This window comes from Schistocerca americana, chromosome 7 (assembly GCF_021461395.2).
Source record: "Schistocerca americana isolate TAMUIC-IGC-003095 chromosome 7, iqSchAmer2.1, whole genome shotgun sequence".
Lineage (NCBI taxonomy): Eukaryota > Metazoa > Arthropoda > Insecta > Orthoptera > Acrididae > Schistocerca > Schistocerca americana.
Window position 1 is genome coordinate 487148691 of NC_060125.1, and position 14746 is coordinate 487163436.

A 14746-nucleotide genomic window follows, 5' to 3' on the forward strand; every position below is an offset into this window, starting at 1 on the left:
AGACAGACATGGGTGTAGCAGTGCGTCATTCGGACCAGCTTCGGCCTCATGTGCCGGCAACACCTGTTCCGAATACCGCTACACCACCTTCGGCTCTACCTGACTCTCGGGATCCTGGAATCTCTCATTACTCACAACGCAGTCCTCTCACCATCATCTCGGTGCCAGCACAAGAACTGACGCCACCAGGAGACGTGCCCATGCAGGAACCAGATGACCATCATCTGTTGGAGCAACTCTACTTGCCTCCTTCTCCTACGGTCGCTGACACATCACCCATGTCTCTTGCTATAACAACCAGACTTGCCGCAACGGGCAGATTGGGGCACGGGGCCCCAGCAGATTCGACCCCCACATCTCCTGTTATCTCTACCCGTTATCATTGGGGACACTTTCGTCCGTGCGGGAAGCCGCCTCCTCGAGACTTTACGGCCAGTCAAACAACACCTATCGACGTTAGCAATCTACAGGCCACCTCCATCAAGACCAGTGCAAAAAATTCAAAGGGGGGGAAAAGTGTTGTGACTCGCCGATCTTTCAGAGTGGCGCTGCACAGTTACGCACGTCCTCTACATGCGGCACTGCCTGCCAGCCATGCAGCAGCAGCGCCACCTAAGCGGCCAGCCAGCCAGCGGCCGCTAGACTGGGACTCGGTGCCGATTTGACTGTTACAGTGGACACACGTCTTACTTTGTTTACTTGATCTGTGACTTATATGTATTGTACCGTCCTTGAAATATATTTGTTCAACTTGAAGTTATAACAATAAACTTCTTACTTTTCATTTTCTGTAAAGATTTTTTTTATTCTCAAAAGCACTAGATGTTTAGGCATTGCTAGCACTTTTAGCAATATTTTCTTTCTCAGTCTGAATCATTTATATAAAAAAATTAAACTTTTTATGCTTATAATTTCATTTGAAATTGTTATCATGTTGAGAAACTTACCTTCAATTAATTCCATTATACTGAGACAGTAGAAGATAAATACATAGCATAATGTAATTATAAAAAGATGAATAGGTAAGTAAAAGGTAAACCTTACAGCATTGAAATTCAAATTGATGAAGCAATATTAACAAGCAAAGACAATACATCATATAGTTAATTTTGACATAGTGGAAAATTTTTCACCTCTCAAGTAGTAATGACCTCATCTCTATTTAGCATTTCACCATACAATACAATCTGCCTGCAGTGTTTGGTTTCTGCTTTGCTTCAATGTCATTCTTTACTTTGCATAGTTGGTAATTATTTTTTCTTTTTATGTAACAGCTCAGTTAAATTATTATTCCACATGGTTCTGTACTCTCATGTTTGCAAAACTCAACTAAAATTTTACTTTCACTCTTGTCTTAGATTCCTCCTTTAACTACTATCTCCATCTACAGATACTTAGCAGTAATATGTTATGTGATGTCCTGAATGTGAATTACTGGTACACATAATACAAAGTCTATATTCCATTGCTTCCTCAACATAGGTCTCCACGATACATCAACATAATCATCATTATTATAATATTATCCTCCTCGAAAACCATAAGACATTTTCAGTAATTCTCACTTCTCACAAAATGTTCTCATCCTATGATTCACTACTACACATCATCACTAACAGTAAAGTCACCTTACAGAAACATCGTGGCAGTAGCATAACATTCATTTCCTTATTACCATGTTAAAGATTCCAAATCCAGCATTATGACATCAGACATATTAGAGTCTATATACAATAAAGAAAATTATATTAAGAACTGAATTCTATCCTTTTTGTGGAACAGATACATATAACTTTTTTCTTTTTCAGAATGAAAATTGTTACCATTTACTGTATTATGTTCCTTCTGATGATAATTGTTATCATTTTGATTACTATGTTCTCTCCTGTTGCAATTATTACTGTGCCAATTTTACTACCACCTCTTTCAAAATGTGTGTGTTTATTGTGATTGTATTTCCCTGGTTTTTTTCCCCGACTCTGACCAAAAGTCTACATGGGTTGTGTCATTAGCATACTGGTTTGCCCAACTTAATGTTTCAGCTTTCAGAAACTTCTTAACAAACTTGATTTTCATAATACCAGTCATATTAGACACAATGTTATATTTGCAATGATGCAGAAAATCTACAGGATGTAAACTACCTTCACTTGAATTGTTTTTCACTGGAATGTTGCAAAACAGGGTACCAACATTGTTAACAAGATTTCAGTTAACTACATAATTAGACAATTCTTAAACTTTTTTACACAAAGCTGAAACACTACTTTCTAGGGTGCCAATTTTGTTACTTAATTTTACATTTTCTTTGAATTTGTTGTCTACTGCTCACATGTGTTCAACATAACTGCTTTCAACAAATGCCAGATTGGTGTCAACATCAGTTTCCAAAGTTTAAATTCGATTATTTACATTTTTGTCAACAGTTCTTATTTCCACATGCACTCTTCCAAAAGCAATTTTTTTTTCTCTAATTTCAGTGACCCCATCTTTGACATTTTCAACTTCATTATTAAATTGAATTTCTTTCGTTTTGGACTCCACAGACTCTGCTTGACTATCTAACCTTTCAATTTTTTGATTGATATCATTTAATTGAGCTGTATTTTTAGTGATACAATCAGAAAATGCTCATATTGAATGAGTAACTTCTGTGAACTGATTCTTTTATCATTTTTATTAACCAAGCCTTATCATCATTGCTCATTTTTATTAACAATTATAGCATAGTACTTATGTCATTATTTTCATCTCATTTTAATTCATCCATTAGTTTCTTCTGTTTTACAACTTCGTCATTAATGTTTCCCTGTTCATGTCTCACTGCACTACTTAAGTCTCCCATGCCTGTATTATTTCCTATTGATCAAGATTCTTCAGTGACTATCATTGTTAATAATCATACAATGAAACACTTCACCAAAAAAGAACAAAAATACGGAAAATATTTCCAGTACTTAACTTTGTTGTTGCACATGAACATTGTTAATTGTTCACCTCATTTCTTATAAGAGATGTTCAAAAAGAAATGAGCTGGAGGCATAATTACAGAAACCAGTTCCTGTATGTTAGAAGTATTGATCCTGGCTGTTGAGACGCGTGTCCCACTGTGACACAAGGCGGTGAATGGCTATCTCATAAAATTCCTGGGGCTGCAAAGTTAACCAGTTCCGCAAGTATGGCTGGACATTGTCGTCTGAGGTGAATCGTTTGCCCCCCCTCCCTTCAGAGCCCTTTTAAGGGGACCAAAATTGGTGTAATCACAGGGAGAGAAGTCCAGACTGTATGGAGGGTGGCTGAGAACCTTCCATTTGAATTTCAATGGGAGTGCCACAACTGTGTTGGCGATATGAGGCTGTGCATTGTCGTAGAGCAGAATGACCCCACGGGTGAGGTTGCCTGGTCATTTTGATTTGATCACTTGGTGAAGGATGGTAAAGGTTTGTGAGTAATGCTGGGCATTCACTGTTGTCCTGTGCTGCAGGAAGTGAATCAGAAGTGGGCCATAGTGGTTAAAGAAGAATGTCAGCGTAATCTTTCCTGCACTCGTGGAAGGCATCGTCCAGCTGTACGTGCAGAACTGGTTAACATCACAGCCCCGGGGATTTTATGAGACACCCATTCACTGCCTTGGGTCACAGTGGGACATGTGTCTCAAAAGCCAGGGTCAATATTTCTTACATACAGGTACTGGTTTCTGTAATTATGCCTCTGGCTCATTTCTTTTTGGGTGCTCCTTATATTTTTCCCATCCTTTTCTTCTTCTTGTTTGCAAACTCTTTTCTGCTGTTATTGTTGCTGTTTTGCAGCTGTGGTTCATATGTGGCTGATGGTTCACATAAAATTTTCACGATATCTTTTAATGTGGTAGAAAAAAAATAGTCCAACACAGTATTCGTATTTCACTTTCAGAAAATCCCAGACAGCACCACCATATTCTGACTGTTCTCACCCTCCTGTTGCCCAGTGTTGAACTTAGTGATGATGATTTTGTATGCAAGTTAGTAATTTCTTTAACTGCTCACATTTTCACAGCACTTGCCACACTGAGATAGTGACACACTGCAGCGAGTGACAGGGACAGTCGAGTTTTAATGATCAGTTCTGTTTCTAATAAAAATACTCATTTGTTTTATTGCTCTTCTTTGTTGTATGTTGATGGCTCCTTGTTCTCTTCCTTTCTGTGTTTCATCTTTCTGTAATTGTCTAGAGGACTACTTCAATAACAATACAAAATAGGGTGGACTTTCTGCAGAATTACACATATATTTTCAGTCATTTCACTTCACAATACAAATCAATAAAATGCGCACAACTCATTCTCCATTGCTACACTTCCAACTCGTACAACCAACTGCCCAAAAGAACAAAGAGTTTCCTCTAACAACATGCAGCAAAGAAATTACTATCAAATATTGATCTATTTATGCAGAATAATATTTGGAACATATATTTCATAAATAAAATACAATTAACTGTCTTATATTTTTTTTGACAAGTCCATAATCATCATTGTAATTATATTAAGTACTTATAAACATTGACATTTAAACATTTTCGTATAGCTTTGTAGAAGTGGATTTTTGGTTTTTACGTCTTCACTATGGTATTGTTCACTTCATATGATCCAAGAACAGGTAGTACATTTATCTCAGTATAACCAGTTTTATTACAATATCCACATCAACTGTGCCAATGAGAAGCAACAGTTCAGATCTTCAAGTCATTTATGTGGTTGACAGGCGTTTAGGAGATCTTGTCCTTGACATATGCCCATGGAAGGAAGTGCATTGATGTAATGTCAGGCAATCTAGAAGGCCAGGGAACTGGACCATCCCTACCAATCCATTGATATGGAAACACTTGGCCTAGAACATCTCACGCAATCGTGAGTTGAGTGTGGCAGGGCACCATCTTGTTGAAAAACAACTGTGTCTTGGTGGCCAGCCAGTTGTGGTTACACAAACAGCTCTAGCAAATCAGAGTAATTAGTTGAATTAACTGTTTTTCCAGAGAAAAAATTGTTCTCATGATGAGATCAACCATCAATCAATACTGCCTGTTCACTTTTGGACTGACACGTACCTCTTCTGTCATAGTATGCAGAGTGGTTGTGTGCTAGTTATGAATAATGTGTTTATTTACATTATCACACACTTGGAATGTTGCTTCGCCAGAAAACACTAGGGTGTTTAGAAAATTTCCATCCTCCTCTGAACGGTGAAGAAAGTCCACAGCAAATTGCACACATTGTGACTTGTCTGGTTTCAATGCATGTATCAGTTGCAATAGGTACAGATACATCTGTAAATGTTTCCAAGGGATCCTATGCATGGTCACCCTAGGTGTTTGCAGCTCCTGAAACAACCTCCAAACAGATTTCTGCTGTGAATGTTGGAAAGCCAACAGTGTCCGTCCTCTTCACTTGTTTCCAGTTATCCAGTATGGAGTTTCACATCAACACCTCTTGTGTGCATAAAATTGTTGTATCGCTAGCATATCAGCATTAGTAAGGGAGGTTGCTTCCTGTACTGTGTTTGGAAATCCCTTTAGACCTGTGTGTCTGATTTGGTCTGAGTAAAACATTCCACATACTGAGCCTTTGCTTGAACTGTTGTCTTTATGCTTCACTCATGGCAACCTGGAACACACAAAAACAAAACTTCATGAATTTGTCTGTCACATAAGCCAAACATGGTAAGATACCTAAATTAGTTTGAGTGCTATAACACACTGAAGTTGTAGCATATCTTTTGAGACACCCTGTGCATCACTTAGAAATGCAAACATGTTAATTACAAACACCAAATGCAGCCAGAACAGAAATGAACTCCTGGACTGAGAGTGCAGCTATTTATACAAACATCGAATATTCCAGGATATACCTACATTAAAAATATAAGATACTTCAAGAATATGTCAGAAATGATAAATACTAAATAGCAAATAAGAGCTGGCAGTTGGGCCCGAATTGGAGACCTTCAGCATGCCAGCCAGCAACACTAAGCATTACACGACACTGCATACACCACAATCACTGCAGTAGTCTCCATAACCTAACCTTACAAATCGAATATCTGACAGTCTTTTTGGTGTGCCTATCAGCGATGTCAAAGTTGACTTTTGTGTGTAACGTGCTGGGCTGTATCCTTGTTCATTAGTGCCACTTAAAGTTCACGTCACAACTGGATGTACCGGTATTGAAACATTTCCTCACCCAGTAGATAGTGAGCAATGTTCCCGACCTACCTTGCTTTGCTTATTCAATATTGTCTTCCTGGTAACTGTGTCCATCTCACCTAAATCACACTGAAATTAAGAAGCCAGGATCCTAGATTAAGTTTTCCAAAATCAAAAGTCAAGACCGTATTCATTGTTGAACATTTATGACAACCACAGTGCGATTTATTTGTTATCACTCACACACACAATATTCATGTGACCAGGCCTCTTACACTTAATCATCATATTATGTAGGTCAAAAACTTCCAGTCTTTAAGAGTTTTCACAATTACACTTTTTTGGTACCGACCGGAAAAATTAACTGCCTTGCCGTGCTTTTGCTCCATGAGAATCTGACCAAGAACTGCACCAGCTCGGACCTTATATAGATGAGTGCTTGAATATTTGACTATTTCTGTTAATATATTATAGTTTATAATTTCCCGGGGTTAAAATGATCCTTTCTAATTGGTTTTGAAGTTAGCTATTGGGTTTTATTACTTAAATACCATGAATGAGCAGTATCAATTTAAATACGCGGAACTAACTTCTGCATCCGCCGTGGGAATTCCCGACTTATAACCATGGCAGCCCTCTTGAACAATAATTTTTATTTATTTAAATTTACTTAATTCTTAATTAATGCACTTACAAAGTTGAGGCTGGAGTCATTTTACGTAGAAAAATAAAGGTAGCAAAAGTATCGAAACAGATCTCGGAATTATTTAGTAGTTTTGTCACAATTGGCACTGAAAGTCATACAGGCTATTTAACTAATAGACTTTAGGTTAATTGAAACACTTTGCTGGAATCAGTAAAATTTTGGCTTTCTTTTGGATGCAGTCTTATAGCTGAATTTGATCTATTAGTTCACTCGAATTTTACGTAATGTGTATTGCATAATATACGTCATTGTTTATAACTTTTAATAGGATGCATTTCCAGTAAAACTAATTAGCTCATTACTGTCAGAATAGACATTAAAACGTACTGAAATAATAGATTTTACTAAGAGAATTTTATTTAAACTATTTCTGTATTATGTGGTATGAGGCTGAAGGCCACAGAATCTGTAGTCAGAATCTGAGTAGTGGAAAAAAAAAAGAGTGTAAAACCAAAACAGGATAGCAGTGGGCAACCCTGCTTCATTACATGTGGTAGGGTTTACAATAACGTCTTTGTCGCTTACTTCTTTTCAGATTGTCGGTAGGCTGTGAACTGACAGCTACGATCTAACTTGACGTGATCCACAAATTTTTGCTGGTCATAATTGATCATGGTCAAGCAAGCATTCTGAAATTTTGAATATAAAATTTGTTTTTATCATACATTCATAAAATGATAACCTGTTTCAATTGCTCAAGCAGTCATTTTCATAACTAAAATAAACAGAAAAAGAAATTGTTCATCAAAAATTCTAACAACTTGCAATATGTACTATATAACAAGAAAATTGACAGAAAATGTACCATTAAAGTAATGATACAATGAATAACTTGTAATATGTAGTACAAAAACATTCAGAGTCATGAAAACTACTGTGTGTTCTATGATGCAACTGTTCAAGATATTCATATGCACATCTGCTAGAGGACATGATGGTGTGCACGATAACATGGTGAAATTTATCATACTAATGCAAAAGAAACAAAATGGCTGTGGATGGTGGTGGTAATACTAACATATAGGGCAAGTGTATGAGAAAATAGAACACAAATTCTAATGAGCAGGCTGTCATTTGATAATGGGAAAATGCACATCAATAAATTACAAAGTAATTTAACAAATAAAATGCAAGGTACAAAAAGTCAGAGATGAAACATTGCAGTGCTGATGTGTTCATTGCAGACAACAGGGGTCTCTTTTCTTCAGGTGCGCACTAACTTGTTCTCCAGTCGCTGATGTGTTGTGGGTGAGCAGTGATGGATCAGAAGCAGTGTCATGTATCCTTGGCTTCACACAGGGCAGTAAGAATAAGAATCACTCATTTATGCGTATTAATGTATCACATTTTCAACACATGACATCAGAATATCAGAACACTAGTGCATCTCCTATCAAATTCTTTTAGCACATCAAGTAGTCATTGCGTGGTTGCACTTCCGTGTGCTTTTCTGTGTTTGTTGTGTGTTTTTTAGCAATGTGTGTACCAAAGACTGTTTTATTTTGGAAATGTGTCTGCTCTCTGAAACACAGTTTTGAATTACTGTCCTGTTTGAGCCAAGTTCAGGAACTCATCATGTTTATATCCAGCTTTATCCCGAAGATGTAATCTTGAAGTAGTTTTTGTTTGAAAACCTACTTTAATGAAACTTCCTGACAGATTAAAACTGTGTGCTGGACCGAGGCTCGAACTCGGGACCTTTGTCTTTCGTGGCCAAGTGCTCTACCATCTGAACTACCCAAGCATGACTCATACCCTGTCCTCACAGCTTTACTTCCCCCAGGAGAGCTTCTGTGAAGTTTAGAAAGTAGGGGATGAGGTACTGGCGGAAGTAAAGCTGTGAGGACGGGGTGTGAGTCGTGCTTGAATAGCTCAGATGGTAGAGCACTTGCCTGCGAAAGGCAAAGGTCCCAAGTTCAAGCCGCAGCCCGGCACACAGTTTTAATCTGTCAGGAAGTTTCATATCAGTGCACACTCTGCTGCAGAGTGAAAATCTCATTCTGTAACCTACTTTAATGTTTGATTTTTTAAAAACCTTGCTCAATTTTTTGTGATATTTTTCCGTTATATGTCACAGCAGTATATTTAGTTTTTGTTTTCTGGGACTGTTTTGACAGTTGTAGATCATTGTAATTCATTTTGTTTCTTAGTTTTTCTGGATTTGACAGCAACTTTGGTAGTTTTATAAGTGTTCGCTAAGGCAGTTTGTTTCGGTATACTGACTTTGTTTCACTTCATTTTAGTGGCAGATGTAGTAGACAGCGAACTATGGATCTGAGGGGGAGGGGGAGGGGGGGGGGGGACTATTTTATAACTTTGACGTTGACATGAATTTTAGATAGATAGATTTGACTACTTTAACCACACCACCATTTATTACAAACAATACATAGATGAGATGATTCTCCCCATTAAAGATAATAAGGCAGATGTAGATAGCTTTGCACAAAGTATAAGTTCCATGTACCCTTAAATTAATTTCACTCTTGAATTAGAGTAAGATAGCTGCCTCAACTTCTTTGACCTAATTGTAACCACAAAAAAGGTAAACATGTTTCCATTGTCTGTAGAAGACCAATCTGCACCCATTCATGTCATTATCAATCTTATAAAAGAGCTTTTTTCAATGAGATGGTTACCAACTAATGTGCTTACCTTTGCATCTACATGAAATAAATATAGAACTTGATATACAGAAACAAGTTGCTGTATTGAACGGTTATAATTGTATCCAGTTATCTTTCTTAAGGTTCCTTCTAGGTTTTTTGATGGATTTTGTAACAGGTATTTCGACACCAATGTTGATTTTTGTGGGGCAGTGTTGGCTTTTTGGAAAATGGCTTAGCATTTTCCTTGAGTGAGCCAGTGGTAGTTTGCCCTCATTGGTGGAGACTATGGATAGGTCAGAGTTTGTATCGGTTTGCCATCTGCCTGATCGGAACATTTTAAATTCCTTGGCATTATAACTTAGATGGAGTTGTTATATGTTGATATATTTGGACATTTGTTGTCCATTTTCATCTATGATTTTGTTTTGGCTGTTAAAATCTCCCACATATATGTGTGACTTAGCTGCCATGGGTAAGGCAAGTGTTGGCCACTTTGTGTTAGGTGGTTTATAGGCTGATGTAGTCAGGCCTTGAAGTTTTATAATAATTACTTCTCCGTAGTTAATTTTCTGGCATGTTACATCAACATAATCAGAGTTGCTGTTGTTTAAATATCCAGGAAAAGGTGAGAGGCAGCATTGATATTGGTCTGTATTCTGTAATTTTTGCATATAGCTGCTGATTTATCACCAAATGGGTTTCTATTCATTGTGGTGGATGTCTGAGCCAGCAAAAGATTACTACTCTATTGGGCCTGATACAATGTTCCTGCAAAGACCATACAAGCACGAAGGATAGGTATGTAAGTCACTTACGGCAATGACATCAGGTGGGTAAAGGAGGGTCCTTAGGGATAATAGATCAGGGTGTATATGACCCGAGACAACCGGGAGATCCGGGGAAAACCCGGGAATTTTTTCATCCAGGAGAAAACCGGGAAAAACCCGGGAATTTTTTAGAATTCCGGGAATTTTTCATTGTTTTAGTTTTCAGTTAAATTTATGTGATTTTGACTGGTAAGAACCAATACTTTAATAAAGTATGTTACTGTATCCCACTTCTACAGAATAATACTTCAGCAACAACACATGATCGAGAGAAAAAAATGAAAATAAAACTTAAGTCTCAAAGGAAATGCGCGATATACACCAACAAAACACAGTGCTCATACAAGCGTCTGCCAACAGCAAGGTGTGCCAAAGACTTTAGGAAGACTATGCAATGCTCGTTAACAACTAATTTTCTCATATGAGCGTGACGTGGCAGCTGTTTACATTAGATTTGTTTGAATGCAAGATCTTTCAATGTTTTACACATACGAACATACGGGCTTCCTGCGTCATCGTAGCTGCGCAAGTGCAGTGGCGCCTGTTATCTGGTGCTCTCTGGCAACTTCTGAAATGAACCTATTTCTAACAGGTCATGGGAAAATATTGCGAATGGTGGTTTGAAAAGCGTTACTTTCAAAGTAAATTTCCTTTTATGCAAGATGGACTGTGTGCGAGAATGTAAGACGAATTTCTTAAATCACAGAACGTTTGACTCTTAAGTCAACTCTTTGGGGACGACCATCTAGAAGAATTTCGAACCCATAAGATCAGACATTTACGTCATTATTAAAAATTTTACTGCCTCAGTTATGTGATGTATCTTAAAGTGTAAAACGCGCAAATAGGTCAACATTATGTGTGGAAGCTTAGCTTCTGTTGCAGCATATTAATCTTCGAGACCAATATTGTATGTGAAAGCTTGGCTTTTCTTGTAGCAACAATATGTGTATAAATTTAAACCATTAACTTTTCTTATTTGTGTGTTCGCGCTACTTAAGAGTGATCTTGCTATTGACTGACTACATCATGTGTCCTATGCTGTCATAAGCTGGCGAGATCACGTGACATGAGCTGTGACTGGCTTACAAAATCGCATCGCAATCTCGATTTCAATGCTTCGGAAAGTAACATACGGTGTTCGGTGAAACTCAAATTTATACCTTCGTAACACGAAAATATGTAGCGTACATGTTGCTGCACATCAAAGATCTTTCCAAAACATGTTTTTTTCCCATGAGTTTCATTTTCTAAAGTGCCGGTGTATAAAACCATAAACCATCAAAGGACTGATAAGTTTTACAGTGTCGAGGAAATGTATACTGTCACTTAACACGGAAAAAGTGTATTTTCACCCGGGAGAAAGTGTATTTTCAACCGGGAAATCCGGGAAAAATACGGGAATTTTTTTTCCTTCTTCCTGTATACACCCTGTAGATATTAGCGCATTATTCAGTCATTTTACTTGTTCTTCAAATATGAAAGAAATGGGCACAAAGGAACCTCCACATAACATAGTAGAGTGGCTCCTGAAATGTAGATATTTTCTTAAATGAAGAGAACTGTATCCAAAAACAAACTGGCTATCATCCTTTTATATATGCCTGTCTGCTAAACAGCTTGTCCTCTATTTATTGAATGACTAGTTGCATACATTTTAATTTTACTGCTGAATTATGCTTTTCAGTAAATAAGTTTTCCACTTCTGTTTTTACATGAGAAAATGATGTTTTTTACTTACAAGAGGCTGTGACTTTCCAGCAGTTAGGTTTCTCGCAGTATTATAATAATAAAGATGTAAAATCTTTCTGTGGTTTTAAGGTCAACAATGTGGATGAGGTTCTGGTTTGTCACTCGGACTTCCTGGACATTTGCCTCAAGGACTGCATGCTGACTAATCCAAAGCTCTTGCGAACAGTGTACAAGTTGCTCGATGTGTGTATGTCATTTCACGACTTCATGGAGGTAAGCTTTTTTTGTCAGAAAACTTATCCTTTTATAACTTGTACTAATGAATAAGAGAATTGAATTCAAATAGAAACAACTATTGACCTTAGCTGTCAGTAAGTCTTAGATTTATGATCGCATTGAACTGAAGGCAGGAACACCTTCTGTAGAGAAAGCAGATGCATACTGCAAGGACTCGAATTTTGTTATTCAGTATTTTTCTTAAGATCATGCGCATTTTATACTGTAGTTGTAGCATTAGAACTGTTTCATTTAAATGGCATTTATAGGAAAAAAACTGACTGTGGAAACGAAATTCATCATAATTTCATACTTTTGGTAATGAGAAACTTCTGAAGAATGTAACAGTTACTATGTAGGAAAAAGGTTATCAAATCATTGAAGTCAGTGGAAGGCTGAATGAGGTGAAATGAAGGAAAGGACAAACAAAAGAGAGAGTATTATATGCTACAAGAAGGAAGGTGTTGGAAAGGTATAATCTGTTTACGTCTCCAGCATCATGGAGGTCATGACATGAAGTACAAGTCAGATTTCTTCAGGTAACTGCCTGTAGCTGCATAATTCACTTTCACATTTTACTTATAGAGTCTTTTTCTATCCAGTAACCTTTAGTCTGAAACACTAATCACCAAAGTATTCCTTGTAAGGAACATTCTTCTCATTCTTGCTTAATATAACAAATGTTTATACATGTACCTCATATATAGCATAATTTTCAGCCCAAGTTAGCAACAAGATTTTCCAAGAATCATTGTGCTGTAGAAGGAAACCTGTTGAATATGACAACCTGGCATATTATTCTCTCAGCCCTTCTGTCAAGAATAGGTATAGTGTAGGCACCTCACCCCATTGTTACCCTATTGCATTCATACTACAGTAATGGTGACAATCACAGAACTTGTTAACAGTACATGTGCTGTCAGTTTCCACAACAATTTGTTATGAAGTGTTCGCATGCTTAACTGAAAGGTAACGTGCTTGCCTGTCATGCAGCGGGCTCAGGTTTGATTCCCGGCCGGGTTGGAGATTTTCTCCGCTTGTGGATTGGGTGTTGTGTTATCATCATCATCATCATCATCAAAACGCAAGTTGTCCAATGTGAAGTACCCTGAAATAAGACTTGCAACTCGGTAGCTGAACTTCCCCAGATGCGACCTTCCAGCCTCCAATGCCACATGATCATTTCATTTTGTTATGATGTGCACGAACTTTAGAACAGCATCACCGGTAAAAGAGAAGTTTTAACAGTGGAAGAAAAGTGAAAATGATTCAGAATCGAGAATGGAGTTAAAAAGGTTGGCGTGTTTCATCAATTTGGCATAGTAATTCCTTAATCAACACAATTTCGAAGAACAAGGATAAAATTTTTACTGTGTTTGAACAAAATGGATCTAAAATTAAGCTGCTAGAAAAATCTGAATGGAGCGATGTGGATGAAGTGCTGCTTAAGTGGTTTAAGCAACAGAGAAGCATCAGTGTACGTATTAGTGGACCTGTCCCTATGGTGAAAGCAGAAGAATTTGCCAAGAAATTAAAATATGAGGAATTTGTGGGCAGCAGTGGCTGGATTGACAGATTCAAGCAATATCGTGGCATTACTTTTGGCAAAGTGAGCAGTGAAGCCAACAGTGTAAATACTGCAACAATCCAACAATAGATGTAGACTGTGACATCTTTAGTGCAGACGAGACTGGGCTTTTCTTTAAATTTAAACCTGACAAAACTCTGAAATTCAAGGATTAAAAATGTGTTGGAGGCAAGTTATCTAAAGAGCAAAAAGCAGTTCTGGTTTGTGCTAACGCAGATGGAGCTGAGAAGAAAAAAATGCTCGTGATAGGTAAATCAATAAGTCTTAGGCCTTTTAAGTATGTAAAAAATCTACCAGTGCACTACAAGGGTAATAAAAGGTCCGGGATGATCCCCAAACTCTTTGAAGCTGAAATAAGGCATTGAGATTGGGAGCTTAGAAGTCAGGAAAGGAGGATGCTGGTTTTTGTTGACAACTGTTCAGCACATCCTGCACCCTCTGGTGTGGAGAATATTAAGCTTGTTTTTCTTCTTGCTAATACAATAAGTGTATTGTAGCCCATGGGCCAAGGAATAATTAGGAATCTGAAATGCCACTACCATAAGCTCCTATTACTGAAAGTGGTACAATGCATTAAGGAAAAGCATCTGTTACGCTGATGGATGTGATCAGATGCATTACCAAAGCTGGGAGCTGGTTCACAGCCTTAACCATCAACAACTGTTTCTGTCATGCGGGAATCACAACTGAAGGAATAAATGCTGGCAAAACTGAAGAGACGTTCAATGACACTAATGATGTGCTGCTATCTGCGTTGCTGCCAGAAATCAGTCAGTGCAACTGTAAAATGTATGCAGCAATAGATGACGACCTTGTTACCACAGAAGTGCAACAAAGATGAAATTGCAAATGAAGTAAAGAATCAGGG

At 37.6% G+C, this 14746-nt stretch overlaps 1 protein-coding gene across 2 annotated transcripts in view; it reads left to right on the forward strand.

Moving 5' to 3' along the window:
• LOC124621947 (gamma-tubulin complex component 2-like) overlaps positions 1–14746 on the forward strand; it is a 181304-nt gene that overhangs the window by 143320 nt on the left and 23238 nt on the right. For both annotated transcript variants that reach the window (XM_047147461.1, XM_047147462.1), the window contains exon 13: positions 12144–12287. In XM_047147461.1, the coding sequence (XP_047003417.1) occupies positions 12144–12287 (144 nt within the window). The remainder of the gene's footprint in view (positions 1–12143; positions 12288–14746) is intronic.